General features: G+C 38.7%; 1 protein-coding gene across 4 annotated transcripts in view; it reads right to left on the bottom strand.

Annotated features, from left to right (window-relative positions):
• The window catches only part of LOC121318471 (leukemia inhibitory factor receptor-like), a 42,004-nt gene that overhangs the window by 1,122 nt on the left and 13,864 nt on the right, over positions 1–27,018 (bottom strand). For 3 of the 4 annotated variants that reach the window (XM_041255201.1, XM_041255183.1, XM_041255209.1), the window contains exons 4-17: positions 26,591–26,747; positions 23,575–23,847; positions 18,968–19,100; positions 18,017–18,162; positions 16,193–16,338; positions 15,913–16,081; positions 13,382–13,458; positions 12,846–13,059; positions 8,924–9,109; positions 7,709–7,810; positions 6,138–6,299; positions 5,450–5,605; positions 1,116–1,206; positions 52–136 (exon numbers count right to left, since the gene is read on the bottom strand). In XM_041255201.1, the coding sequence (XP_041111135.1) occupies positions 52–136; positions 1,116–1,206; positions 5,450–5,605; positions 6,138–6,299; positions 7,709–7,810; positions 8,924–9,109; positions 12,846–13,059; positions 13,382–13,458; positions 15,913–16,081; positions 16,193–16,338; positions 18,017–18,162; positions 18,968–19,100; positions 23,575–23,847; positions 26,591–26,747 (2,097 nt within the window). The remainder of the gene's footprint in view (positions 1–51; positions 137–1,115; positions 1,207–5,449; positions 5,606–6,137; positions 6,300–7,708; positions 7,811–8,923; positions 9,110–12,845; positions 13,060–13,381; positions 13,459–15,912; positions 16,082–16,192; positions 16,339–18,016; positions 18,163–18,967; positions 19,101–23,574; positions 23,848–26,590; positions 26,748–27,018) is intronic. The other variant, XM_041255192.1, reaches the window with a different exon arrangement.

Below are 27,018 nucleotides of genomic sequence, written 5' to 3'. Positions count from 1 at the left end.
TGGTACATGCACAGAGTCTCATGCACTACAGTTGAACAGGACAAGAATTACCTCAAAGATGCTGCTATCCCACTGAAGGGCTCTGATATTTCCTGATGTAGATGAAGAACAAATTAGCAAACCCAGCTTCTTTAATCTGAAAGAGAATTGTTTAAAACCATTCATCATTACATCAAGATTACTGCACTTTTTTTTTTTTTTTTCAAAGATGTGTGGCACCTATCGCCAGTTATCTATTTCAAGCCTTTTTTTGTATGAAATGGATTAGAATCTTCATGAGGTTACGGTAACTTTGTAAATATGGACCAATGTGGTGGTGTTGTTGTTGTTATTATTATTATTATTATTATTATTATTATTATTATTACTACTACTACTACAGTACACCCCCAGTATAATTAATCTGTTGGGGTCCAAGCCTTTTGTACGTTGTATCGAGGGGTTTGTTAGAGAAGTGACCATCAAAATGAATGATAAACTGTTGGAATAAGTTAATGAGAAGATCTAGTGAATACAAGTAGAATTACATTTACCTGTTTGTCTCATGTATGCATTATTCTGCCTTTGGTTTACCCTATTTGTTAAAGAATTAAAACGCAGTGTAAAAAGCAAAACTCTCAAAGCTAAACTTCTATTCAAAATCAACCCGACATGAAAAGTTAATCAGAGCCTCAAGGTTTTTTTCGTTGCATTTTTTCTTTCTTTAATCAATTTTGCCTCAGGGTTGTTGAACAAGCCAAAAGACCGCTTGACAACCTATATTCACGAAAGAGATAGGCTTGCATTGCTGCTTTTTTCAAACAATTTAATTTCCAGCTTTGTTGCAACATAAACTGATTTTATTTCGGAAGCATAGTGACACAGCATGCTTTGATTAAGACAAAAGAGTTGACTGCAGAGGTGGCATCCTGTGCGTACAGATCAGGATGTTCACAGTATGTGCTTATATTTAAATTTGTTGTGTTTTTATATTTGGGGTCCAGCGTTCTTTATAATGAAGGGCCTTATAGCAAGGGTGTAGTGTAGTAGTATTATTATTATTGTTATTTTTTCAAGTCAGCATGACTAAATTCACTGGCATGTTTGGAAAACAAAGAGTAGGGGGCAAGACTTACATTCTCCTGTATTGCCAGGCACACATTACCACAATCAGTGCCACAAGAACTGAGACCAGAAACACCACGCCCAGTTTAGACATTAGAACTGCTAGGGGGAAGAAAAAAAAACACAGGCATGGTCTTCATCAGGAAGAGTTATATATTATTCCCTATCAAGTACAAAATGTAACCATTACCTCATGGGTATTTATCCTATCTGAACAGATATAGCAAAGTTGAGTGCAGTGCCTGTGACGCAGTTGTGCCCGTCCCCAAGGCCATAAAAAGAACGTTTTTTCTTATAAAAATTATATTAAAATAAAGGTAATTGTATTTTTACTGTATTGTGTGAGAATGTGTTTTACCTGTTTGTATTTTCTGTATGCTTCACAGAAATACTAACGTGGCTGTTGGGCTCAGCTGTCCTGCATTGGGCTTCCTCCAGTCTTAGGGCTGTGTTTGGTTAAGCCTGAAGCTATACAGAGGGGCATCCCTGTATATTGCTTCTTCGGTAACTGTAGGTCACTGATCTACCACCATTCTTAGTGAACAAGGTTACATCAACGGTAGTGTACCGTACCGTTTGCAATGGACCGCATGTACCGTGCATCGTACAGTACTATGTGTACCGTACATTGTGCACCATAGCGTGCACGGTGCAAGCACCATGCAGTGGGTTCTATATCGTTTGCAACTGCATCGTACCGTGTTAGCACCATACAGTGTACAGTACTAGTACCTAGGCAGCGTACATGTACTTAGAAGTAACCAAGGCGAGACAGTACTATAACTGGTTTAGTATCAGCAGATCTTGGTGGAGTGATTTGCCACTTGACACAACCTGCTCTGTATATCAGAGTTCAATGGGCAGGAACCTGGCTGCTTTAGTAGTTGCAAGAAGACAGCTCTGGCTTTCCCAAGCGTGTATAGCAGATGGGGACAAGGCACCATTGCTGGATGCTCCAATTACTCCAGGACACACTTTTGGTCCTGCAATAGATGAGATGCCACAGCGCTCTCACCATGTGTCTACAAAGGAGCTGGTGTGTCTGCTTCCAAAGTGGAGAAGACTGGAGACCAAGGTTCCAGCAGCCTCAAGGACTGGCACACCCGGCTCCTGCTAAAGCCATAGGGGTTTTTCACAACCGACCCATGGCTGCGCAAAGGGGAAACTTGCGTCGCCAAGCACAAGGGCAAAAGCCTCAGACAAAGCCACAAATAAAGCAACAGCCCTACCAATTTTCTGCCAAACGCACAGTGCCACTCTTCAGGGAGTCACCAGGAGTACAGGCATCAATGCACCATGAACACCTGGATGCTCAATACTGACAGACTGGCTAGTCTCTACAATTCAGACACGGTCCCCCTCCCTTTCGGGGCGTGACTACAACATTAGTCGTGGACCCACGAGACACGATGGTATTCTCTCAGGAGGTGACAGCCCCACTACAGAAGCGGGCTATTTGCACAGTTCACCCTTCCCTTCGGGATGGTGGCCTCAGACCAGTCCTTGACCTTAGACAGGTCAACCTGTATCTGAGTCGATTGGTGTTCAAAATGTTGACAATGCAGCAGCTGTTGCAGTCAATAAGGCCAGACGACTGGTTCACCGTATTTTCACGTCCCCAGACCAGGGCATAGGCGGCACCTCAGGTTCACTTTCCAAGGGTCAGCGTATGAGCTTTGGTTACTGTCATTCGGCCTCTCTCTAGCTCCCTGTGCCTTTTCGAAGTGCATGGAGGCTATTCTGGCCGACTTGAGAATTGAGAATTGAGAGGCATCACAGTACTCAATTATCTGGACGACTGGCTGATTTGTGCACAATCTCCAGTGTAGGCAATGGCTCAGACAGAACTTGAACTCGTCATAGACCACCTTCACCGGTTAGGTCTGTCAGTGAACCGTACAAAGAGCCAGCTCACACCATGGTAGACAGCTTCCTATTTGGGAGTCCATCTGGACTCCATGCCCATGCAGAGAATAGCTGCGTGTCTGAAGCTTTTTCAGCTCAACAAAAAGCTCACAGTAGTTTCAAAGACTTCTGGGCTTAATGACAGCAGCTTCCCAGACCCTTCCTTTGGGTCTTCCTGCATATATGCTTTCTCCAAGCCTTTCTCCAAGATATAAATATTTTATAATACATGATGGACAACACTACTGTGGTGGCCTCAGATCCCCCAGTCTCCATCGGGTAGCCTGTAAGCTGTTTGCAAATCATCCCTTTGTCCCCTCTGGTTCTCCATAATAGGAGCCGGGGACCCGCTGGCAATAGATGCCTTGGCACACCAGTGGACGTGGCAGCTTCTATATGCTTTTCCGCCGCTCGCCATGCTCCTGCTGTGCCTGGAAAAGATCAGACAGGACTGGGCCAGGGTGCTATTAGTAGCCCCTTATTGACACAGGAGCAACCCTGATACAGCCATGGAGCTTGCCGAACCGGTACGACCTGCTCAGTCAGGTGCGGGGGACATTGTGGCATCCCGACCCATCGAGCCTGCAGCTCTGGGTCTTGCCTCTGAAGGGCAACATTTGAGCTGCCTGGGGTTGGCTAGTAAGGTTATTGACACTTTACAGAATGCCAGAACATTGTCCACGCGTTCCCAGAATGGGTAAAAGTATAGACGTTTTTCAAGTGTGGTGCCTGCTTAAGGGTTTTGACCCCACCACCTGTCCTATGGCAGTTATACTGCAATTGGTACAGGACCTATTTGAGGAGAGGAAATCCCCCTCTATATTGAATGTTTATTTGGTAAACATTTTGGCTTGTCATATTAAAATTGATTCAGTCTCCCCAGGAGCTAATTTCCTGGCAGGTCAAATTTTAAAGGGAGCTGCCCATGAAGGAATTTGTCCCTCGTTGTAGTCTTCATGTGGTGGTTGAAGCACTATGAATCCCCTTTTTGTGCCCTTGCATTCAGAGGAGCTGAAGTATTTTTTATGAAAGCAGCTTTCTTGCTTGCAATTACATCCACTAAGCGGGTGAGATGCAAGTATTTTAAATTGCAAAAGCCTGCTTAATTTTTTCAGAAGCCAGAGCGAAAGTTACACTTCGCACCAATCCTGCTTTTTTGCCGAAAACCATCTCGGCATTGCACATTAAACAGATGGTGGAACTTAAGGCTTTTCATCCACCTCCTTTCCAGTCTCAAAAGTGGCAACTCCATACACTTTGTCCGGTGTGGGCATTAGCATATTATGTGGACAGAACACAGAGTTTGAGGCAGTCTGAACACTTTGTTGTTTGTTGTGGAGCTATGTCCAATGGTAAAGCCCTGTCTAAGCAGAGGCTATCCAAATGGATCACTAACACAGTCAAGACTGTCTATGAGCGAGCCAACTTGCCAGAAAAGCTCACTGCCCATTCCACCAGGGGCAAGGCAACCTCGTGGGCTTTATTCTGTCGTGGAAATCTGCGATGCTGTACTATTACACGGTTCTATCGGCTGAATGTCGTGGATCCACAAAACCCTGCTTTTGGTACAAGAGTGTTAAGGGCGGCCTCAAGCTCAACCCTTACAGCATAAACATAGAGGTAAGTTCTCCCTCAGTTTTTAGTACTGGGGTTCCTCATGGCAGCGCGCAAGATGGCCTTGGTCGAGCCTTGTGGTATTCCAGTTATCTGTAATAAATGTCTTGCGACAGCTTTGGTATTTCTACCCATGAGGTAATGGTTGCATTTCGTACTTGATAGGTGATGTTAGTTTATTGTCATAACCCTGGTTCCCTGAAATTGAAATGTAACCATTAACCTTCAAGGTCTTTGCCTCCATGATTGCATCAGGCTTGAAGAAAAATGATGATGTTGTCAGCAGTCTTTATTTCCTCGGGGGCAGGCGCGAGTTTGTCACACGCACTGCATGCAGCTTTGGAATATCTATTCAGGTTAGACTGTATTAAAGGATAAATACCCATAAGGTAATGGTTACATTTCTATTTCAGGGAATGTTTTCATATACTTCATTACATGGAACATTAAGAAACATAATGGCTTGAAGAATACTAAATACTTCATTTAAAAAAAAAAATTGAATTGTTTTATGTATTTATTTTTGGTCTTAAAGTACAGGATCAACTTCAAACTGATCAATCAATTTTAGCATAGATCTCAGAACAAATTACTGTAGTAGACAAATGTTTTGTCTAGTAGGATTGTTGATCTATCAAGATTTTTACAGTGCATCCTGACAGTTTCAAATCTTAGTTCAAAGAACTAATGTTAACACCACATAACTATTGCATATTGTATAGTACGTTATAGGAATATTTATGTTTGCTCATTGAAAAATTAAAAACACGCACAGCAGACGGCAAAAAAAACAAATAAAGAATAACAGATATGAAACAAGTTTTACCACTGTCAGAGCGCGTTCTCACAGTCAAAAAATGTTCACGGCCTCTCCCTGCTGCTGTGAAAGCAGCCACCGTGATGTTGTAGTCTGTGCTTGGCTGGAGGTCTGTCACGGTAAGCTGCTTCTTGCTGGGGTTGTCAATGGTGAAATTAGAATAATCTGAAATAATTACAAAACATTCAATAAGATTTTTAATAAGATACTAGTCTACTGTGCGGTTATAACGTCTGCCGGAGTCATTAACCCCATGTTGTGCTGACATCTCTACACCATTGAGAGAGGGAGAAACAGGTTAATAGAGACTGGTGCAGTGCGAAGGGTTAACATGTTTAATTTACAATTTACAAGCATGATCAACCACATGCAATTGGAACATGTGTGGAACAGAAACATCTATAAAATTAATATATCATCCGACCACTTATAAACCTGTTTTAAGTATTACTTATCTACAAGTCAACAATATTTCAGCTGTCTGGGCATATTTTTTCTCCACTTATCCAGCTCTTAATGTAATTTAGGTGCCATATAAGTAATGTCCCCAAAACATTGGGAATGCAACAGCATAATAATCATGTTCTTCTAAGCTTCAGTTTGATGTGTCTGAATGGTTGACAGCAGACTCGTAACCCTAAGTATTACCCATTTAATCTGGGGGAATTTCCTTATATTCAATAAAGAATTTGCTCACTTGGCGCAATAGAATGTGCTGCTTCTTTGTATTTCTTTGCAATATAAACACAATAGCCTTTAATAAACCCGGGAAGCATCTCGTTGTTGTCATCGAATGTCCACTCCAGTGTCACAGAGGAGGAATCCTCTTGCGTTGTGACCCATGGCATCTCTGAGGGAGCTAGAAATTAAAGAAGGAATTCCTGGTCAGATTCATAAAAAGGGTCAACCAACAGGGATTGTTCCAGGGATGGAAATAAGACTCCTGTTGTATAGCAGTTTGATCCATTCTTGGTTTTACTGTGAGTTTAACAGGATACACCTGAGTTTGTTAAATACACACTGTGGCTAATCAAGATTGTTTAAAACCTGGAATGAGTTCCATCCCTGCTCTGCTTTAAAATGATTTATTGACACTTTATTCCACATAAGGTCTAAATGCATAATGTGTAATCAGTTGTAACAATATATTATTCTGCAATTTGAAAATTTCAATACATATAAAAACCTGCCATATGAGTTCATCGAATTGGTAAACGTGTTGATCTTTTGTAAAATTAAATTTTTCAGCCTGTCTGCTGTTTTACACGAAAAAAGTAAATCGAGGAGTTTCCAACTTCCAAAATCATAGTGTAAACTACCTCACTAACTTACACTAAAGAAATGTTTATTAACCAGACATGATTAAAAATTATAGTGGTGGATGTCCATTAGCCTGGTTCAATGAACATGCATATTCAAAAACAATTGACCTGTGTTAGACAACTTCTTTATTTACTCTATCCCACAACCCACAACTTTTAGGGTCTGAGCTATTTTTGTCTGTTTTTTACTGTTAGATTTGTGGCTAGAACCCTTTAACTATTAAGGTTACAGGTAGATGTCATGCATGAAATGAATGTGAACACATTAGGCTTTCCTAAAAAACAAGTGAAATAGTCTGAAACTCACCCTGTTCCATACAGATAACAAAAACCACAGAAAAAGAGAGCCCCTTTTTAAAAATTGGATACAAAAATTAATTGTTGCCAAATATACAAAAGAGACCAAACGCAAACAAAAAAAATGATGAATTGAAAATGTGCATAAGAAAACAAAAAGAAAAACAAGTCCATTCAAAGTATTCATCCCAGGCACCTTGATCATGTGCACAAGGTGGGGCTGTTCACTGTGGCTTGAATGGCCAGAAGGTGGCAACCATGGCAACATAACCCTAAACAGCTCTGGCCTTGTGCAATTGATCCACAAACACGAAAATATATATATATATATATATATATATATATAGGAAAATAAGTCCTTCAACGTCGCCATTTCTCTTATTTTGTAAAGATTTTGCATGAAAATGTTTGTTTAATTTACCATGGTAGGCCTATCTTCAGCAGCAGCAACATTCCAAAACAATTCACATTCAAGGCTATCTCCAAATATGGTCATCTACTAGAAATCCAAAAGTAGGACTTGAATCTCCTTTTTCCAATGGTGTGTCTCTCACAGTGCCTGAGTAAAAAGATTTAAAGGGCCAGGTTGCCGGCGGGATATTTAACATTCGGCAGACCCTAAAAGGTTTTAATGAGACCCTCTACTCACCCAACTCTTGTGTGTAGCCAACCTTCTTTTCCAATAAGATGTCTCCATCTGACCTACACACATGGACATTAAAGGTATATCTTTTCCCAGCTGTGAAGGTAGCTATCAAAAAAAGGGGGAAAATGTCAAGATATTTCTGAATCTGAAATCTACTTATTTAGTAGCGAGTATCAAACATGATCTAGAAAACCATAAAATAATATATATGTTACTACATTTTGAAGTCTCTATAACAAAGCCAGTATATTGCATTATATGACCAGAGGCTAAAGCAATGTATTATGAAACGAAAAGTAAAAATTCATTTTTATTGGACAACACCCTTTAAACCACAGAATTTTATATATATATATATATTAGATATATATATATAGATATATATATATATATATATATCAATACTAAAATAAACCACAAACAGTATTAGACAACAGTTTATACTTTTAAAGAGAAAGGTAAAACACATGTTACTTCTACAGGTTTCTTTAAGTGTTTCTAAACACTTGCACTCGATGACCACTGTAGAACATACAAATTACTTGTTACATTTTACAACACACACTTAGCCCAAAATGTAGGGTACGATAAATTAGTTTCCTTAATATAAAAGCAAAACATGAAGCCTCTTTTTAGAGATCCTACTAGTATGCATCAAACTAGATAAGGATATATTTTGAGAGTAAAATTGAAAATAAGGTCAAATATCCTCCTTAGGCTTTGTTCTGATGACTATGGTAGGTCACTGCTGTCTTATTGTTATTCTATAAAGGTCTCATCCTCACAAAGTCTCACTTGTCTTAAAGACACTGCCTATTGGTGGTTCTCAACCCTGGTCCTGAGAGACCACTGCCCTGTTGGTTTTTTGTTCGAACTGAGCTCTCAATTACTTAATTGAACCCTCAATTGAATTATACAATTTTGTACTTAACTTGAAATCTCCATCTGTTTAAAATAGTTTAAAAGCTCAGATTAGGCAAATTATTAGTTCAATTGAGGGTTCAATTTAGTAACTGAGAGCTCAGTTGGAACAAAAACCTGCAGGGCAGTGGTCTCTCAGGACCAGAATTGAGAACCACTGACCTATCCCATTGCACATGTTGAACAGGGGTACAACTTTGAAAAACAAGTGTGCCTGCCGCCTAGATACATCTTTCTTGTCTTATAAATCTATTCAGTTAAATAAAGTGATAAATACACTCAAACCCAGCACCATACCTGACGTAATGAAGGCAGAGTTTGTGTGTGAAGGGAATTTTTTCCACTGCAGATCACACGTCTTTGCTCCAGCTTGATCACACCACTCCACTGTGTAGCCACAGGTCACTTTAAGGTCTTGCTGCCAGGAAATATTGAATCCTTCTGCATTCCCATTAATTTGTTGTGCCTCAATAGTTTCCCCAGCTAAAAGTAAATAGGCAGTGTTAGCTTGTTTTTTAAACTTAAAATATGTGATTATGGTGATATGAAGTGTTTATCAGTCTGTTCATTCATCCATTTGTATGACACACTTCCACTTTTGCTATACAGTGCCTATAGAAAGTCTACACCCCCTTTCAAAATTTTCACCTTTTGTTGCCTTATAGCCTGGAATTTTTATTATTATTATTTATCTACACATCCTACCCCACAGCTTCCAAGTGAAAAAAACATTTTAGAAATTTGTAGAAAATGAATTAAAAATAAAAACTTAAATAGCTTGGCTGGATAAGTGTCCACCCCCTTGTAATAGCAATATTAAAATTAGCTCAGGTGTAACCAATCGCCTTCTGCTGGGTAGTGCATTTCAAAGCAAAGACTCAACAGTGAGCACCAAGGCGCTTTCAAAAGAACTCCGGGACAAAGTTGTTGAAAGGCACAGATCAAGGGATGGGTATAAAAAAATATCAAAGGCTTTGAATATCCCCTGGAGCACAGTCAAGATGATTATTAAGAAGTGGAAGGTGTATGAAGGAGCAAGAAGGAGACTGATCAGAGAAGCTACCAAGAGGCCAAAGGCAACTACAGGTTTTTATGGACAAGACTGGTCAAAGTGTGCATGTGACAACAATATTCCAAGCACTCCACAAATCTGCTCTGTATGGTAGGGTGGTAAGAAGGAAGCCATTACTCAAGAAAGCCCACCTTGAATCCCGTTTGTAGTATGGAAAAAAATACTTAGGAGATTGTAGCAAAAAGTTTTGTGATCTGATGAAACAAAAATTGAACTTTCTGGCCTAAGTGCAAAGTGTTGTTTGGCGCAAACCCAACACAGTGCATCACCCTAAGAACACCATCCCTACTCTGAAGCATGGTGGTGGCAGCATCATGTTATGGGGATGTTTCTCATCGGCAGGGACTGGGGCAATTGTCAGGATAGACGGGAAAATGAATGGAGCAAAGTACAGAGAAGTCCTTGAGGAAAACCTGCTGCCCTCTGCAAGAAAGCTGAAACTGGGACGGAAGTTCACCTTTCAGCATGACAACGACCCAGAGCACACAGTCAAAGCTACACTGGAGTGGCTAAGGAACAAAAAGGTAAATGTCTTTGAGTGGCCCCGTCAGAGCCCCAACCTAAATCCAATCGAACATCTGTGGCATGACTTGAAGATTGCTGTCCATCAATGCTCCCGAAGGAACTTGACAGCTTGAACAGTTTTGTAAAGAAGAACGGTCAAATATTGCCAAATCTAGGTGTGCAAAGTTGGTAGAGATCTATCCCAACACTCTCAGAGCTGTAGTTGCAGCCAAAGGTGCTTCCACCAAGTATTAACTCAGAGGGGTGGAGACTTAGGGTTACGATTAGGGTCATGGTTAGGGGTTACTCAATTTCTATATTATTCTAGGATTCTCCTCGACTAACTCTTAGATGAGGACAAAATCTAAGAGATAATTTTATGAGGGCTGATTTGCCCTCGATTGCAATACAATCACTGCTGACCCCGATACCAGATGGCAATTATAGCTGTGGCTCTTGTGCACAGTGCAACAGTACTTTTACATGACTTTCAAACATCTACTTACAGGCGAGGTTATTCCTATTAAGGATGTCATTAGTTGTAAAACTATGGGTGTGACTTATATGATCTCCTGCCCTCGTGGCAAGGCTTCACTGGTAAAACTAAACGTTCATTGAAATTTAGAATAGCTGAACACCGAAGCTCAATTTTATGCAAAATACTATTTATCCTGTTGCTACACATTTCATTAAAACTCAACAACCTATCTCCTCTTCACGTTATTGAGGAATTGAAACAGTTAAGTTACCTAGGAGGTGTGGGGATTTGGATAATCTTTTGTTGCGTAGAGAGGCCTTTTGGAGTCATTCTTTGAAAACTTTAGTTCCTTATGGTATGAATGTGGAATTTGATCTGAAATGTTTTTTGTAAAAAAAAATCTTTGTATATTATAATCATGCTATTTAGATGATGTTTTTTTCGGAATTAATTATTTTGGTTTTGTTTCCTTGCTGTATATTATTCAATTCATATTTGACTTTTTTAAAACAATACATGATAACAATATTTGTTTTTCATTTTATATACGTTGTATTTTAATAATGTATGATGTTTATCTATATAATTATGTAATTATTAACCATCACTGGTATTCAATTATCGTCCTATCTCTTCTATTTAAAAACCTGCGTGGGTCTGTTTCTTTACCCTGATGAAAGTATTTTGTAACCAAACGTTGGTTCATAAAACAAAATGATTTTATTTTAAAGGGATTGATTTTTGAGTGTGTGGTTTATTTTCTTCTTTTTTTAAATTTAGTTTTGGCACTGCCTTACCTCACTACTTTATTGGTGTACATACCTCTTTTGTGATTTTTGGGGTGTCGATTACTGAAATAGTTCCTTTACAAGAACTCCCAGAAGCTTTATGCTTTGGCTTGCCTTCTCTGCACTAATCATAGCTTTTTCTGCATGTAACTGAAATGTTTTCAATGTAGCCTACATTCAGTCATTTGGCACAGAAATATTTACGAGGGGCAATTGATACACTTTCTTCACTTACAGCTTTGAAAAAGTGATAATTTATTAACAACTGCCTTTTACTAAGCTACGGCAACCTGACTCTATAATGAAACAATCGGGCAAGTGTTACACCACTTACGAGTTGTTTACTGCAAGTGTAAGAGTAGACAGAAAGGACAGCCATGGTCAGGAGCCTTCTCAAAGCAGTGAAGACAAAGTTTCCACCGCCAAAAGTGATAAAACAAGACTTCTTCATTCTGTAAATCATTTAAAAAGACTTTTATGGAACTAAACCATTTTTGGAACAGGCTGTTATACCTACAAAGGCTAAAACTGATATAACTTGAATTATTACCTTATATGGAGAGTGCACCACAGGCCTCTGTTTGCAAAAGTATACAAACCCAGCCAAAAAGGAGCACCATACCCTCAAACTAAAAACCCAAAGGTGCCACTCCTTGACTGAAGAAAACCACAAAGCAAACCACAGCTGCAGATGCTATATGGGAGAAAAGTGGTGACAGCCTGAGAGAGACTATGCCACCAGGGTGAGAAATATAAAAATAACTGTTTGGGCTAACAAGTCTACTGGATTATAAAGGATCCAAATGACTGCGTCTGACCTTATTGTGGTTGAAGAATTATAGAAGAGGACAATGCATAAGGACTGTGTTGATCCTGCTGGGGATAGAAGAAGCATCATGAAGAGGGCTTCATAGTATCAATGAGCCAAGTCCCACAACAGGCTGAAAATGAGTCAGTGTTGCCCAGGACTTCTGAATAGAATATATGTTACATTCTCCACATGAAACTTAATTGAGTAATTAACTAGAGTCCATAACTTGCGAAGAGTAATTTTCAATTAACCTTAATAATTATGTTATTTACATGAAGAGCTTTTAAGTACATTTGCTGTTTGTAAACAAGTACATTTAGATAAGTTAGATTGAAGGTTTGATACTATTGATTATCTTTAATACAAAGTACATAAGATTTATTTCTTAAGAGATTTCTATTCTTTCGTGCTTCTGTCTCAAATAAACTGCTGCTATTAATTTAACTTTGCTTGAGTCTAGTGTGGGTATTCATAGTAAGTCCTCAGTGTCTTAAATAATGTTTCAGATTGGAAACAACTCAATTGTTCCTACAGTACAATACAATATCATGTTTCAAAACTCATACCCATTCCAATATCAGCTGGGATGTTTAAAATAGATGACGGTGAGCCGCCTGCAGAGTTAAATGCTCTGACTGTGATGGTGTGAGCATTGTGGTCAATGGAAAACTCTTTCCAGTTCACCCTCACAACTGGTTCCACTAGAGTCACCCCTCCTTGCGAAGTCCTTGTGATATTGTAGAACAGAACAGGTCCATTTGTTTCTGAATTGTTGGAATACTAAAATAAAAGACAATACAATGAATGTAGAAAAAAGTTCAAAGGACATCAAATGGGTCAGACCTGCTCTCTCCATGGGAACATCTCACACAACTACACAGTTCCTCTTAACCCTGCACCCTAGACCTACTTTTCTCCATTAACCACACTTCCCCGGAATGCAGTCCCTTTTGGCTGGAATGAACCTTAGAATTCAAGGCAGTGGAAAGTATTAACTACCCCTTGTCGCCAATAAAGATTTGCCTCAAAAACAACCAGCTGCATCAGTATCCCTGGGCAAAAGGGTAGTTGACAACATCACACCGATAAGCTGACAACGTACCTTCCAGTAGAGGGTCACATTCCGTCCCTGTGGACTCCGTTTAATCTGTCTCCAGACATCTGGTCCTACCGAAGGGGCTGAAATGAATCATAGTGTGTGTCTGTGTTACTTAGCATTGAATGGGAAAATGACCAGCCAATTCAATACATAAATTAAATACATCCCTATCATCTAAGAAAAAGCACATCATTTCCCCATACATGTTCTTACAACAATACCATTAGTAATATATAAGCCACGGGCACCTCACTTTGTTTAAAAGTGGGCGGGCAAAGGTAAAGAAGACAGGTGACATTTTTGTTTTTGCTAAGAAACTCTGGGAAACCTATTTTTTACCGTTCAATCTTTTTCAAATTACTGTGTTTATAATAGTAAACCTACAAAATTGGGCAGGTGTTTCAGCATAAAATACAGAATATTTACTAAGTATTTATTAAATATAAACACAAGTAGCAACAAATGGCAGAACCAGTTCCAGTAGCTTCTCTGCACAGTGCTGTACAGAACCTATAATAACAACATGCACCTTATTAAAGGGAAGTGCTAAAGAAACACAAACAATAACATGTACAACATGTAATAATATGGCTTGTTTATTGATAGATAAATTAACACGTATGTTAACAGTTAAACTATTCCTTGCTCGGCTTTGAATTAATATAAAATATTTTTTCATATTTTCTCATCAGACATTGCTAAGACATGGCAATGCTTAGTGCTAATTGGTTGAAACAATAAATGCCTGCTCACATATGCTAATTGGTTCAAACAGTTCATGACATTATTGCAGGCATTCAAGATCAACCATGCTCATAAGTTAACAAGAGAAAAGTGGTTAAGCAGCACTCCCACTTTCTGCAGCCTTGGGCACCAAAAATAAATAAATAAATAAATAAAACCAGCAATAAAAATGGATGCACCACTGGGGGGGGTTAGTATGTGAAATCCACCCGCCCCAGACCAAATTCACCCACATTTGGTAGGTGGTAATTTCGAACCCTGCAATTCCTCTAAAAGAGTTTTCAGTATATCAGCCCCTGCAATATTGAGGAGTCGCCCTGTGATGAGTCAAAGGGATTTCGGTCTGTGATTCAGCCTCCCGACAGTAGATGGCATCAAACAAACTCGGGACTTCTCTTACCAGGATATCGTGACCATGGCAAAAGTCATCTTTTGAGGGGCGGCACCTTGGTGAGGGGCGGAAGTACGAGTATGTAAATTCCAGCCACTGGAGTCAAGCCAAGGATAAGGACACTTGTCAGCTGGGGATTGGTGTTCCCCTGACTACAGAGGCGGGACATTACATACTAAAGGCAACGTACTACTGTGTTCGGGGTTGGTCCGAAAGTAAAACAGGAGGAGTAACGGGTGGAGGGAGAGACTAGGTTGGTGCAGCGGGATTTTTAAAACAAAAAACACTAACATTTATTTTGTCTTTTATTGTTTATGTATGGTTCGCCACGAAGACGATTAAAGACGAGTTATCACGGTTTTTTTTGCATTGCACCCCTGCACTCCTTCCCTCACACCATTTTGTTTTCTTTTGTTATTTAATTATTTTGTTGTGTATAGATAATAAAAATAAATTATTTTATTTCTGTACACACAAATTACTGTCTGGACATTCCATTTGATACACTCTTGCCTCACACGCCCCTTTTAACAATCACCATTTATTTCTACATGTTTACAGGTCATTCAGGGACATAATATACCTAAATGTTTATCATTAAACGAATGTGAGTTTCAAATATTAATAAGTGCACACGTTTCGATATGAAAGCTGTACATTAATATCAGCAAAGAACAACTAAGTTACAAGTTTTGAGTGAAAAAATTAACAAAAGTAAAATCTGGCTGATGTGATTTTGAAATGCCACTATTTGATATATTTGCTACTGCTTAATCTAAGTTAAAAAATAAAATATTTTGATGGAAACTAAACTTGAACTTGTTCCTGGCCCCGTAGAAACTTTAACCTGCTAACTTCTTATTTCATTTTTAATACGGTAATAGTCTGATACTCTCTTTTCCTTAAGATATTTTTGGGAGTAATAACAAATATATGCCTATATTTAAATATTAATATTTCATTGAGTCATCTCTCCTCGCTGCCTGCTTAGATCACATTCCTTTTTTTTTTTTTTTTATTAGCTAACATTAGCCATGGTGCAGACCTTGGGTCAAAGCAATGTTCGTGTAGGGAGAATTTCTTTGTGAAATGGACCATCCACTGAATACTTCTCCATTTTTATATTTTATTTAAAACTTTTTAAGAGAGAAAACCAATGCCAAACCTATATAATTAGCAAACACAAAAGTGGAATGTCAAAATATATAGGTCCATATTCAAAGTGGGGAGGCACATGTTCCTACTGCCTCATGGGTTAGTGCCTATGATCTTATATAAGATATATATTATATTTTTAGATAATCTTAGATTTAAGTCACATAAATGTGTTTTTGCAACCCCACTATCTATCCGTAAAAATCAATCACAATGAAATTACAATCTGTTTGTTTTAACTCACCATCTTCTTGAGTTCTGAAAGAAAATGCTTTACTCCAACTGTTCCACTTCCAGAAATGTTCAGAAGATGCACAGTGAATACTAACAGTGTTGTTTGTATAAGGGTGCAATCCATCAACAGTGACTGTATAACTGTGACTGTCCAATCGTCCCTCGAAGGAGTGATTCTGCTGTATATTGAAATACGAGCGCTTTATTTTTCTAAAAGTACAATTTTTGAAACAGTGCACATAAAAGGAAGCTGATGCCAGGCTATTAAAATGGTTATAGAAGTTACTTACTAGCTTTTGGTCCCCATTGTCTGTTGTGATATTAGTCTGACAAACAAGTCCAAGAGATGAGTAGTTGGCTTTCAAAAACCAGGAGAGATTCACAGTTCTTGGCCCTACACCATTATTTGACACCTCACTTAGGTCTACTGGGTGAACTGGTGAGAAATAAGTCACATTTCCAGTATAAGAATCATTAATGTCTGGCCACTGAAACAGGATATCTAAAATAAACTTTTTCAAGGATGTTTCTATCTAATGTTTAGATTTATAGGCTTTATAACCCCAAGCACAATTAACCCCACCTGAAAGAAAACTTCCTTTCCTGCACATAGGACATTAGGGGGTGCCAGGTTCTATCCTACTAACTGCTGCACAGGCAGTGAATCTACAGTGTTGTGACAGGACCCTTGTAAATGTATACCATTGTAGAAGCCTAACAAATTGTAATCAAGCATACTGATGGTATGTTAAAGCATAGACAAGCACTGTAAAGAATGGTGAGTTATCGTTAACCATATTAAAAAAAAAACATGACAAAATAGGGTAAACTATGGTAAACGCATACTATAAATGTGGAAAATACATGGCAAAACTGCATAACCAGACCAAGTCACTTCAAAGGGGGCCCTACCTAGAAAAAATATGAGAACCACTGCCTTATATCCAGATATTTCAGCATGTTCATTTAGCAAGAAACATGTAATTACTTTTACCCTCAAGGGCAGACATGCTGTCAGCCACCTTCTTCTGATCTAAGACCTTTTTGAATGAGTTGATACCTTTGCAGTACCCTTTTGCATTGGTGTAGTGGGAACATTTTGTTCAGATGTTTTTATTATTTTAATTATTATTACTTTCCAATTACATTTATATACAGCTTTGAATTGGGTGGAAATGGCATGTGTAAAATGATTTTTTAATTGGATAATTTATTACACATACTATTTTCTTTAAATTCATTGGCTCTTATTTAATTTTCAATGAACTGATTCAACAATTAGTAGGCCTAGGCCTATGTGTAATAATTAGAATTACAACACATACTAAATTCAAATTAGAATGTGTATTAAATAGTTGAAAAGTGTACTAAATAACACGTTTTTGACTGAAACGGCCTTCCATACGTTTACACCTTTGTTGTCAACTGGATTAAAATAACTTCAGGGAAGTATATTTATTTGTAAACCAACAGCATGCACATATTTACCCCCAGGCTTTAAAAAAAACAGCATAGTCAGTACAAACATAGGGATTTTTTTTTTTCAGCGATTGAAATATGTTTGTTCTCACTATGCTAGTTTGTTACAGCCTTTGGGTAAAGATGTGAATGCTGTAGATTATAAATATACTGCAAAAAAAAAAAAAATTCTGTTTCACTTTCCATGCTTGCAGACACAATGGCACCACTGTTGAGTGTAGACGCCCCCCTCGTGTGATTAACATAAATATATTAATTCATTTATAAATTGACAAATTAATTTACAAATGTAGTTTTTAATTAACACATTAATTAATTAATTTACTAATTAACTATTTAATTTTAACCCTTTTAATGCTCCAATACAATAAACACAAAACCCCAAAATGAAAATAAGCAAAACAAAAACACGCTTTTCACGTGCTGCGTCATCTCTTGGTCCTGCCACAACCCCACTTTGCAAAAAGCTATTGTTTAAACATTATGGAAATACATCAATATATTTACAGAATAATCAGTTTGCATTATTCATAACTTTTTTTATAACAGAAGACCTGGTTTGCTATAATCTGCAATGGGTTTCCCCCAGTCTCAGAACCCCTGAGATAAGGCTTTATGATGAAGTAATTAATTACCTCTGTGAGTAATGTCCATGTTAAGATGTGCTTCTGCTCTTCCCACTTTGTTTTTAGCTTTTAGAGTAAGATTGTACACATTCTGACCAGGCGTTACTTTGAAGGAGCAGCTTTCTTTCTGACAACTGCCTACCTTTTGTAGCAACCTGCTTAAACAACAGAAAAAGAAAAATCATTTACATCATACTCAGTTTATATAAAAATACAGTGTGATATACCACTGAGTTATTCTGTTTAATGACATTTGCAGTGTGTGCTTGCCTGTTTCTTGATGAAGAAGCTATTTTCTGTATTATGTGTTATCTTCAATATGAAGGATATAATTTGCAATGCAACATTCAATACCATTCGCCATGCAAACCTTTAGTGTAAAGGTAACAGCTGTGATTCAGATTTACCAATAATAAACTGTTCTAATTTTGTATTTTGTATTATTAAAACATGTCTGTGTACAAATAAAATCTCCAAAAAAATATAACTAGCCTCCCCTATAAGACACCCAATACACTATAATGGAAATCTCTCTCTCTCTCTCTCTCTCTCTCTCTCTCTCTCTCTCTCTCTCTCTCTCTCTCTCTCTCTCTCTCTCTCTCCAGCTGCTAAACATGATTTATGGCAGCATTATGGGGGTTTTGCACCCACAAATCACTTTGTGCATATCCTTACATCACCCACATAAACTCAATAAAATCAACCACCAATATCTAAAAAAAATTCAATAAATATTTTTTTTTTCAATTATAAATCTAAGATATATTATATATTTTCATAAACCTGTCCAGTTTTCAGCTTAACCTGATCCAAATAGTTAAATAAATGGAACTAGTACCAAAACATATAGTTTAAATAATAATGACAATCGTAACACCAGTGTCAGACCTTAATATTTTCTTTATCAACTATTTCAGTTTGGTTACTTGAAATTAATCTGGCAATAAAAGAAAAACTCACCCCTCATATAGGCTATAAATTGTTTCCTTATCAGAATTGCTGTTCTTTGCTTCCTGCCATGCTCTCCATGTGCAGGTTACTTCTTTAATGTCCCTTGTTTCACAGGTCAGATTATGTGGAACATCTGGTGGATCTATAAAAGTAATTGACAATGCAGTACTCATGTATCACAATGTTCTTGCACATACAACCACAGCCATGCTTTATTTTCATGAAACCTTTCTTGAGGTAATTTACAGCTTTAAATTATGTAATAAAAATATAATTTTCAGCTATTATTCTTCTCATTATTTTTATATGGTTTACACACAGTAGCTTTATCAAAGTAATCTCTGAAACCAAGCAGTGGAATTGTTTTATAGATGACGATTGTGTTTGTTAAAAATCTTTGATAGGCTTTTGTTTCAAAGCTCCTCCTGTGCTACTGTTCCATCCACAGATGTGTTTGTTGAGGACAAGGTAACCAGTTAGAAGCGTAAACTCAGTAAATCCTTCCAAAAACATTACTTCCTACTTGGTAGTCTGCTTGTAATTTGCCCACTAAATCTGTCTGTCCAGCACCCGTAGCAATTGTTTTAAATGTCATTCTCCCGCTCGCTCACGCGCACTTTCTCTCTCCTTCAACACCCACCACGTTCATCCAAAACTGTAGGTTTGTATGTGGTCATCTCCAGATTAACTCCTTAGCTGCCGAGAACCCATTCTCACGAGATACAGATACAAGCAGCAAACCTCACCCCTGCCAAACTACATTAAACTATAACAATACAATCACGTGTTCTAAATAAACATGAACAATATATTTAAATAACAGCAATAAAGCATTATTTTAAATCAAAACAATACATTTATCAGCAGGGCTTTGCCCTGCCCCATATTTACACACAGGGATCTTCTGCCCTGCTACAGCCCACCATCAAAAAGTCATTTAACTGCCTAAATTGTGAAGAAATGCAAAAAAATGGTACAACATTGCAAAAAGTTCTAAATATTTGGTATTGGTAAGAAATTCAATTTAGGCCTGACACTGCAAAATGAACTGTGTTTTTTTTGCAAACTATCTAGGAGCTCTCTTGAGTTACCATCTAATAGTTTATTTATTATTTGTTGAAAATCTGGTAGAAATTAGGAAAACAATCATTTGCTTGCTTACTATTGAATTCTGAAAAGAATGCCTTAGCAACCACAAATTTGTAAATACAATATCAATTTTGATTAAAACATCGCCTGTAGGGGTGTGCTGATACTCATAATTGGCTAAGAAGCTCTCTTTTTATGTGGATTACTCTGCTGTCACCGCCACGAAGAGGGGGGCCTTTGGTGAAGTGAGAGCGAAGCTTTGCTCCCAGGGAATGGACAATTTCTTGGTGTATTCAGCTGTCTTTATTATTTATTAATCTAGTGTATTGATTTCTGTGATGTTAATGTTACAGTTGGTGACAATCTGTATTCTAATTAGTTACCTAAACACTGAATATATGGTGTACGGTTATTCAATTTGCGGTTCATTGTTCATTGTTCTTGTTCGCGTGGTGGTTTGGCTCACAGCAAGTCCCCTCAGGGTAATCTGGTTCACGTTGACAATTGTTGGACTGATTGGGGCCATTGGGAGGGGTAGAATTAGGGAAGGGGAAGCTGGGATTTGGTGGATTTACGGGTTGATAGGGAACAGAACCAGTGAGTGAGAGGGAGTATATATGTTAACTGTGGCCTGAGATTTCTGAGATGCAGTGTAATTTATTATGTTTTTGACAATTTTTGTATTGGGAGGGGGGGTTAAGGAGGTGGAAGTAGGGAAGGAGAGGGTGCGATTGTAGGATTGGGGGGGGGGGGGGGGGGGGGAGAGAAATCTGTGAGCCAGAGCGAGTAGAGATGTTAATTGTGGCTTGAGCTTTATGTAGTGTGATATGTAGTGTGCTCCCTTTGGCTCTCTTCTTTATCACCTTAAATATTTGTAACCAAGCTCCCATCTCTGTTTATTTTGTTGTGTTTTTGTCATTTCTATGCTGCTGTCCTATAGGATATTGCTATGAGTACTGAGTCGGGGGTCTTTCTCCCTGTCATATTTTCTTGCTCTCTGAGTGCTACGTCTTTTACGCATTCATCTTTAGTTCTATTTTTGACCATGGGTAATGTTGTCATTAATTCCTGAAATTTGTGAGGGGCCAATCGTCCTGTAAAGGGAGCACAGTGTTTAAATTATCTCTTATGAAAAAAGGTCGATATTGCATGTTTGCAGGGGCTTATTTGGTTTCAGTTGATGTTGCTCGTTTTTAAAATAAACATTACAAGGTAATTGCGTAAGTATCCTGTAATATTTTGTGATTTGTGAAGTCCAGAGATCCAAAATATATTAATCTTGGACCACGCCCCTGTGGCACGCACTTTCAATTTTTCATTCTTTTGGAAAGATCTACAACTCGGCTGCACTTAGCCACCGCTAATACAATGGCAGCATGAGATACTGCTGCCGATAAAGAGGCACAGTGGTTTGAGTAAGATGAAGTGCATATTATGGCATTTCACCCTAGGATAACTTTAATTTAATTAAGGTGTATTCTTTCCTTGATATTTTAATTTCAATAGTTTATTGTATCTTGTTGTAATGTCCCTGCCCCCAGCTTTTCTGTTGAGTGGCTGTGTGTGCTACTGCCTTGCAGTTTAACAAAAAAAAAAAATGAACACTACAACAATGATGCGCTTCCTCCATTAGGCCTGGTTCTACCTTTCCCTATGTAAAGTAGACTCCAAGGGTATTTGACCCACTCACCTATGGTGTGTTGGTTCAAATGAAAAAAAAAGTATTTTAAATCTTTTGTCCCTTTTTTGTCTCTCTTTTTCCACGTCTGTAGGCTGTGCCACCCCACTGCAAGCTACGAGCTGCACTGGTTGTGTATTGCACACGATTCAGATGGTACCATCTGAGGATTGCTCCACTCCGCTGTAAGCTTCACGCTGCACTGGTTGTGTGACTGCAGGCAGACCAGACTGCAACTGTCTGTAGGCTATGCTCCACACCATTGCAAGCTACATGCTGTTCCTGGTTGTGTGCCTGCAAACAGCCCAGACCAGACACACAGCTCAGTACCCTTGGTGCTTGAAGTCCTCAGTGTTTGGTGTTCTCAGTGCTTCGGCGCCCCAGTGTCTCGGCATCCTTGGTGCCTCGAGGCTTTGACACCTTAGCGCTTCGACGCCTTCGTGCTTTACGCTATGTGCCGCAGTGCCCTCGGTCCCCCGGTGCTCCATAGCCTTGGTGTCTCGGGGCCTCAAAGCCACGGCACTTTCTACGCCTTCGCCGATTTCACGCTCTGTGCATTGGTGCCCTCAGCGCCCTTGGTGCCTCGGTGCCTCAGTGCCCCATAGCTTCGGTGCTTCGGCATCCTCAGTGTCTCAAGGCCTCGATGCTTTGATGCCTTTGGCGCTTTAACGCTCCGTGCATCTGTGTCCTCGGTGCCCTATAACCTCAACACCTCCATGCCTTTGGTGCTCACATGCTGTACCTCGGTGCTTTGACACCTTTGGGGCTTAAAATGCTCCCTGCATATATTCCATCTGTGCCCTCAGTGCTTAAAGGACCCAGCACTCCAACGCCCTCGATATCCAGGCCTTTGTAACGACCGTCACGCCAATAATGTCAGGCTTTCACCCTTGCACGGGGAACCTTCCCCACAGGATAAACACACACTGTGCTGACATTTTTACTTGCCACACCGAAGCCGTATAGTGATAATGAAAATATTTTCATTGTCAGTTTATGGCCTCTGTACGGGAGTATGGCAACCTGAACGAGAGGAAAACGTGCTTGTGACAGGCTGGCGAGCGGATAGAGGCCCAGAGACAGAGTGCAATTCAAAAAACAATGCTTTTATTATAAATAAACACAAAATAAAAGGGCACAAGGGCCAAAACAAAGGTATTTAAGCACAAATAGAAAGACACAGAACAAGACTTACAAAAATAAAGGTTTCCAGGCTGGGCGATGCCTTCACTGGAACAGAAAATACACATAACAGCAAACCAAAACCAGCAAGCACAAACGTCAGCTTGCTTCATCAGCTCCCTCCTCCCCCTAATGGGAAGCTGAGGCCTCCTTTTATGTCAGGTGGCTGGGTGCTGATTGATCATTAATTACTCTAATCAACCCCAGCCACCTGAACACAATAAACCCAGGCAGGTAGGGGAATTTAACCCCATCCCTGCCAATTTATAAAGGGCAGAGCTCTGCTCCGCCACAGTGCTTTATAGGTTACCACACATGATAAGGCAGTATTTTTGGCACTTGTCAAAAATAAAAAACCTAAAAGGTTCGAGACCTAAACATATATTGGTGGAGGATATGAAAATGAACCTAGTAAAACAGGTGAAAAGTACAGAGCCTGGGAAGGGACATGAGATACAAATCTTGGGCGCACATCGTACTAGCTTGCAGGCCAGAATATAATATCTTAACTTTTGGATCTATACATTTTTCGTTGGTTTTGTGACAATTTTGTTTGGGTAGAAATTATTGAGTTGTAGATAAAGAAAAAATGTATAAATACTGATAGATGACATTATCCTCCAGCAGTTTTCTTTTTAAAATAAACTGTTATAAATGTTATACTTACTGATAAAAAAAAGCATTGAAGGAACAGCGTTTGTTTTAGTTGCACTGCAACCTATATCATATCCGTAAGTCTCTGGTTTATCATATTCCACTTTGATTGCTTTGGTCCTGTTGCTGATGTGTATTAGGGGGTAACTTTTGTAATGAACACTCATACTGGTGACACGTTCATCCTTTCCTGCAACACAGCAGAAATATACCGCTGATCCATTTCTTGCTACTTTAGTTCCTCTAGGAAACAAAATTGTTTTTGTTGCGTTAGACGTGTCAATTCCTGAAAAAAAACAAAAAAAAACAGAGAAGACAGTTCAATAATAAAATAAATACTGTAGCAATTCCAAAACAAAGATTTACATGTAACAAAACATTATAATCCTTTAATAACCTGATGGGTCTATTGTAATGATTGAAACAGTGTCATGTTTAAATCCTGCCTTTGTTTAGTTCTGCATTGATCCTGCTGGTGTTTCTCCCTCAGGAATAATCCACTTATTAACATTATTCTGTACAATAAAAAATACAGTGAAATTAGGTCCTTGAAAATACCTGCTTTATAAAATTTAGGCCAGTGCTATGAAGATGAATATCTAGGTTTGATCAACCTTTAATAAAACAGATCTCTTTGTTACAGTAGGGTCATCCTAATATAAATTGCCCTTTGGTTTCAACCAAATCTTTGATATAATAATTAATTATATGTATGTTTACACATACCAAGGGCCTGAGCATTTACTCATGAGTTGTTTAAAAAGTTTTTTTTTAAGTCATTTCAATGGATAAAATAAAGTTAAAGTGATATTCCTGAAACTGTTGCAGGCCAGTGTTGGTTCTTTAGCATCACTTTAATCAATCTAGAAAGGATCCATACATTTGAAATATCATTTAATCCATCAAAACAGACTTGATCCTTTTAGGGAAACAAAACAGTATAAATTGAGGCAATAAAGAGAAATAATTTAAACATTCAGATTTTGCATTGCATTGGAGATTTGGCATGTTTAATAAAGCCACCAGCATATAAAGCCTGAGCACGATGGAGTTTTGCCACTAGGCTGTGCCTTGGCAATTTTAAATGATCTTGTAGTGCAGTCATGAACTCACTGAATATGTGCTTAAAACATTCATATCTACAAACCTCAACCACCGGTCAGATTCGAGAGAGAGCCAGTGCTACACACTAGGCATCTTTAGTGTGAAAAGGGAAGGATGGTAGAGGTACAGTGGCTTGCGAAAGTATTGACCCCCCTTGGCATTTTTCCTATTTTGTTGCCTTACAACCTGGAATTAAAATGGATTTTTATTTGGATTTCATGTAATGGACATACACAAAATAGTCCAAATTGGTGAAGTGAAATGAAAAAAATAACTTGTTTAAAAAAATTCTAAAAAATAAATAACGGAAAAATGGTGCGTGCATATGTATTCACCCCCTTTGCTATTAAGCCTCTAATAAGATCTGGTGCAACCAATTACCTTCAGAAGTCACATAATTAGTTAAATAAAGTCCACATCTGTGCAATCCAAGTGTCACATGATCTGTCACATGATCTCAGTATATATACACCTGTTCTGAAAGGCCCCAGAGTCTGCAACACCACTAAGCAAGGGGCACCACCAAGCAAGCAGCACCATGAAGACCAAGGAGCTATCCAAACAGGTCAGGGACAAAGTTGTGGAGAAGTACAGATCAGGGTTGGGTTATAAAAAAATATTCGAAACTCTGAACATCCCACAGAGCACCATTAAAGCCATTATTAAAAAATGGAAAGAATATGGCACCACAACAAACCTGGCAAGAGAGGGCCGCCCACCAAAACTCACGGACCAGGCAAGGAGGGCATTAATCAGAGAGGCAACAAAGAGACCAAAGATAACCCTGAAGGAGCTGCAAAGCTCCACAGAGGAGATTGGAGTATCTGTCCATAGGACCGCTTTAAGCCGTACACTCCACAGAGCTGGGCTTTATGGAAGAGTGGCCAGAAAAAAGCCATTGCTTAAAGAAAAAAATAAGCAAACACGTTTGGTGTTCGCCAAAAGGCATGTGGGAGACTCCCCAAACATATGGAAGAAGGTACTCTGGTCAGATGAGACTAAAATTTAGCTTTTTGGCCATCAAGGAAAATGCTATGTTTGGCGCAAACCCAACACCTCTCATCACCCCGAGAACACCATCCCCACAGTGAAGCATGGTGGTGGCAGCATCATGCTGTGGGGATGTTTTTCATCGGCAGGGACTGGGAAACTGGTCAGAATTGAAGGAATGATGGATGGCGCTAAATACAGGGAAATTCTTGAGGGAAAACTGTTTCAGTCTTCCAGAGATTTGAGATTGGGACAGAGGTTCACCTTCCAGCAGGACAATGACCCTAAGCATACTGCTAAAGCAACACTCGAGTAGTTTAAGGAGAAACATTTAAATGTCTTGGAATGGCCTAGTCAAAGCCCAGACCTCAATCCAATTGAGAATCTGTGGTATGACTTAAAGATTGCTGTACACCAGCGGAACCCATCCAACTTGAAGGAGCTGGAGCAGTTTTGCCTTGAAGAATGGGCAAAAATCCCAGTGGCTAGATGTGCCAAGCTTATAGATACATACCCCAAGAGACTTGCAGCTGTAATTGCTGCCAAACTTGGCTCTACAAAGTATTGGCTTTGGGGGGGTGAATACTTATGCACGCTCAAGTTTTCTGTTTTTTTTGTCTTATTTCGTGTTTGTTTCACAATAAAAAATATTTTGCATCTTCAAAGTGGTAGACATGTTGTGTAAATCAAATGATACAAACCCCCAAAAAATCTATTTTAATTCCAGGTTGTAAGGCAACAAAATAGGAAAAACGCCAAGGGGGGTCAATACTTTCGCAAGCCACTGTAATGAATCATGCTTTACTAGAGCACATAGTCTTTTGCTAACACTTCCCAAATTATATTTAATCAGTTCTACAGCAACTACCTCTCTGTGTGTTTTTTTTTTCTTGCTAATAATAATTATACAACACCATGAAAAATGAGATTCTCACCACTGTTGGCTTTCCAGGGACTCCAGTCACTCCATTTGGTATCATTTAAATTTCTTCGGATTCTTATGAAGTGTGATGTGCATTCCAAAGGAATCTCGGACTCCCAGTTCCAAGTTAGGACTGTGTTATTTTTTGTGAGTACTGTAGTATAGTTGCTCTTAAAAATCACAAAATTAAAAAATGTCATTTAAAACGTAAATTATATCTGTTTGTCAATATTTGTACATAAGGAATAAATCAAAATAATATTCAGAATGTATTTATACAAACCTATGCTCACTGTAGTTCTAAACAAAACTGTAGTTCTAAAAAAAATCCTTTCCCGATATCTTTATAACAAAAAACAACATTACATTTTTTTTAAGCAAGCCTAAAGAGTTTTGCTCGCGAAACAATGTACTTAGCTATTCAGACACAGTCACTACTGA

The sequence above is a fragment of the Polyodon spathula genome, chromosome 1, assembly GCF_017654505.1.
Source record: "Polyodon spathula isolate WHYD16114869_AA chromosome 1, ASM1765450v1, whole genome shotgun sequence".
NCBI classification, from domain to species: domain Eukaryota; kingdom Metazoa; phylum Chordata; class Actinopteri; order Acipenseriformes; family Polyodontidae; genus Polyodon; species Polyodon spathula.
This window is presented reverse-complemented; position numbering and strand designations above follow the sequence as displayed.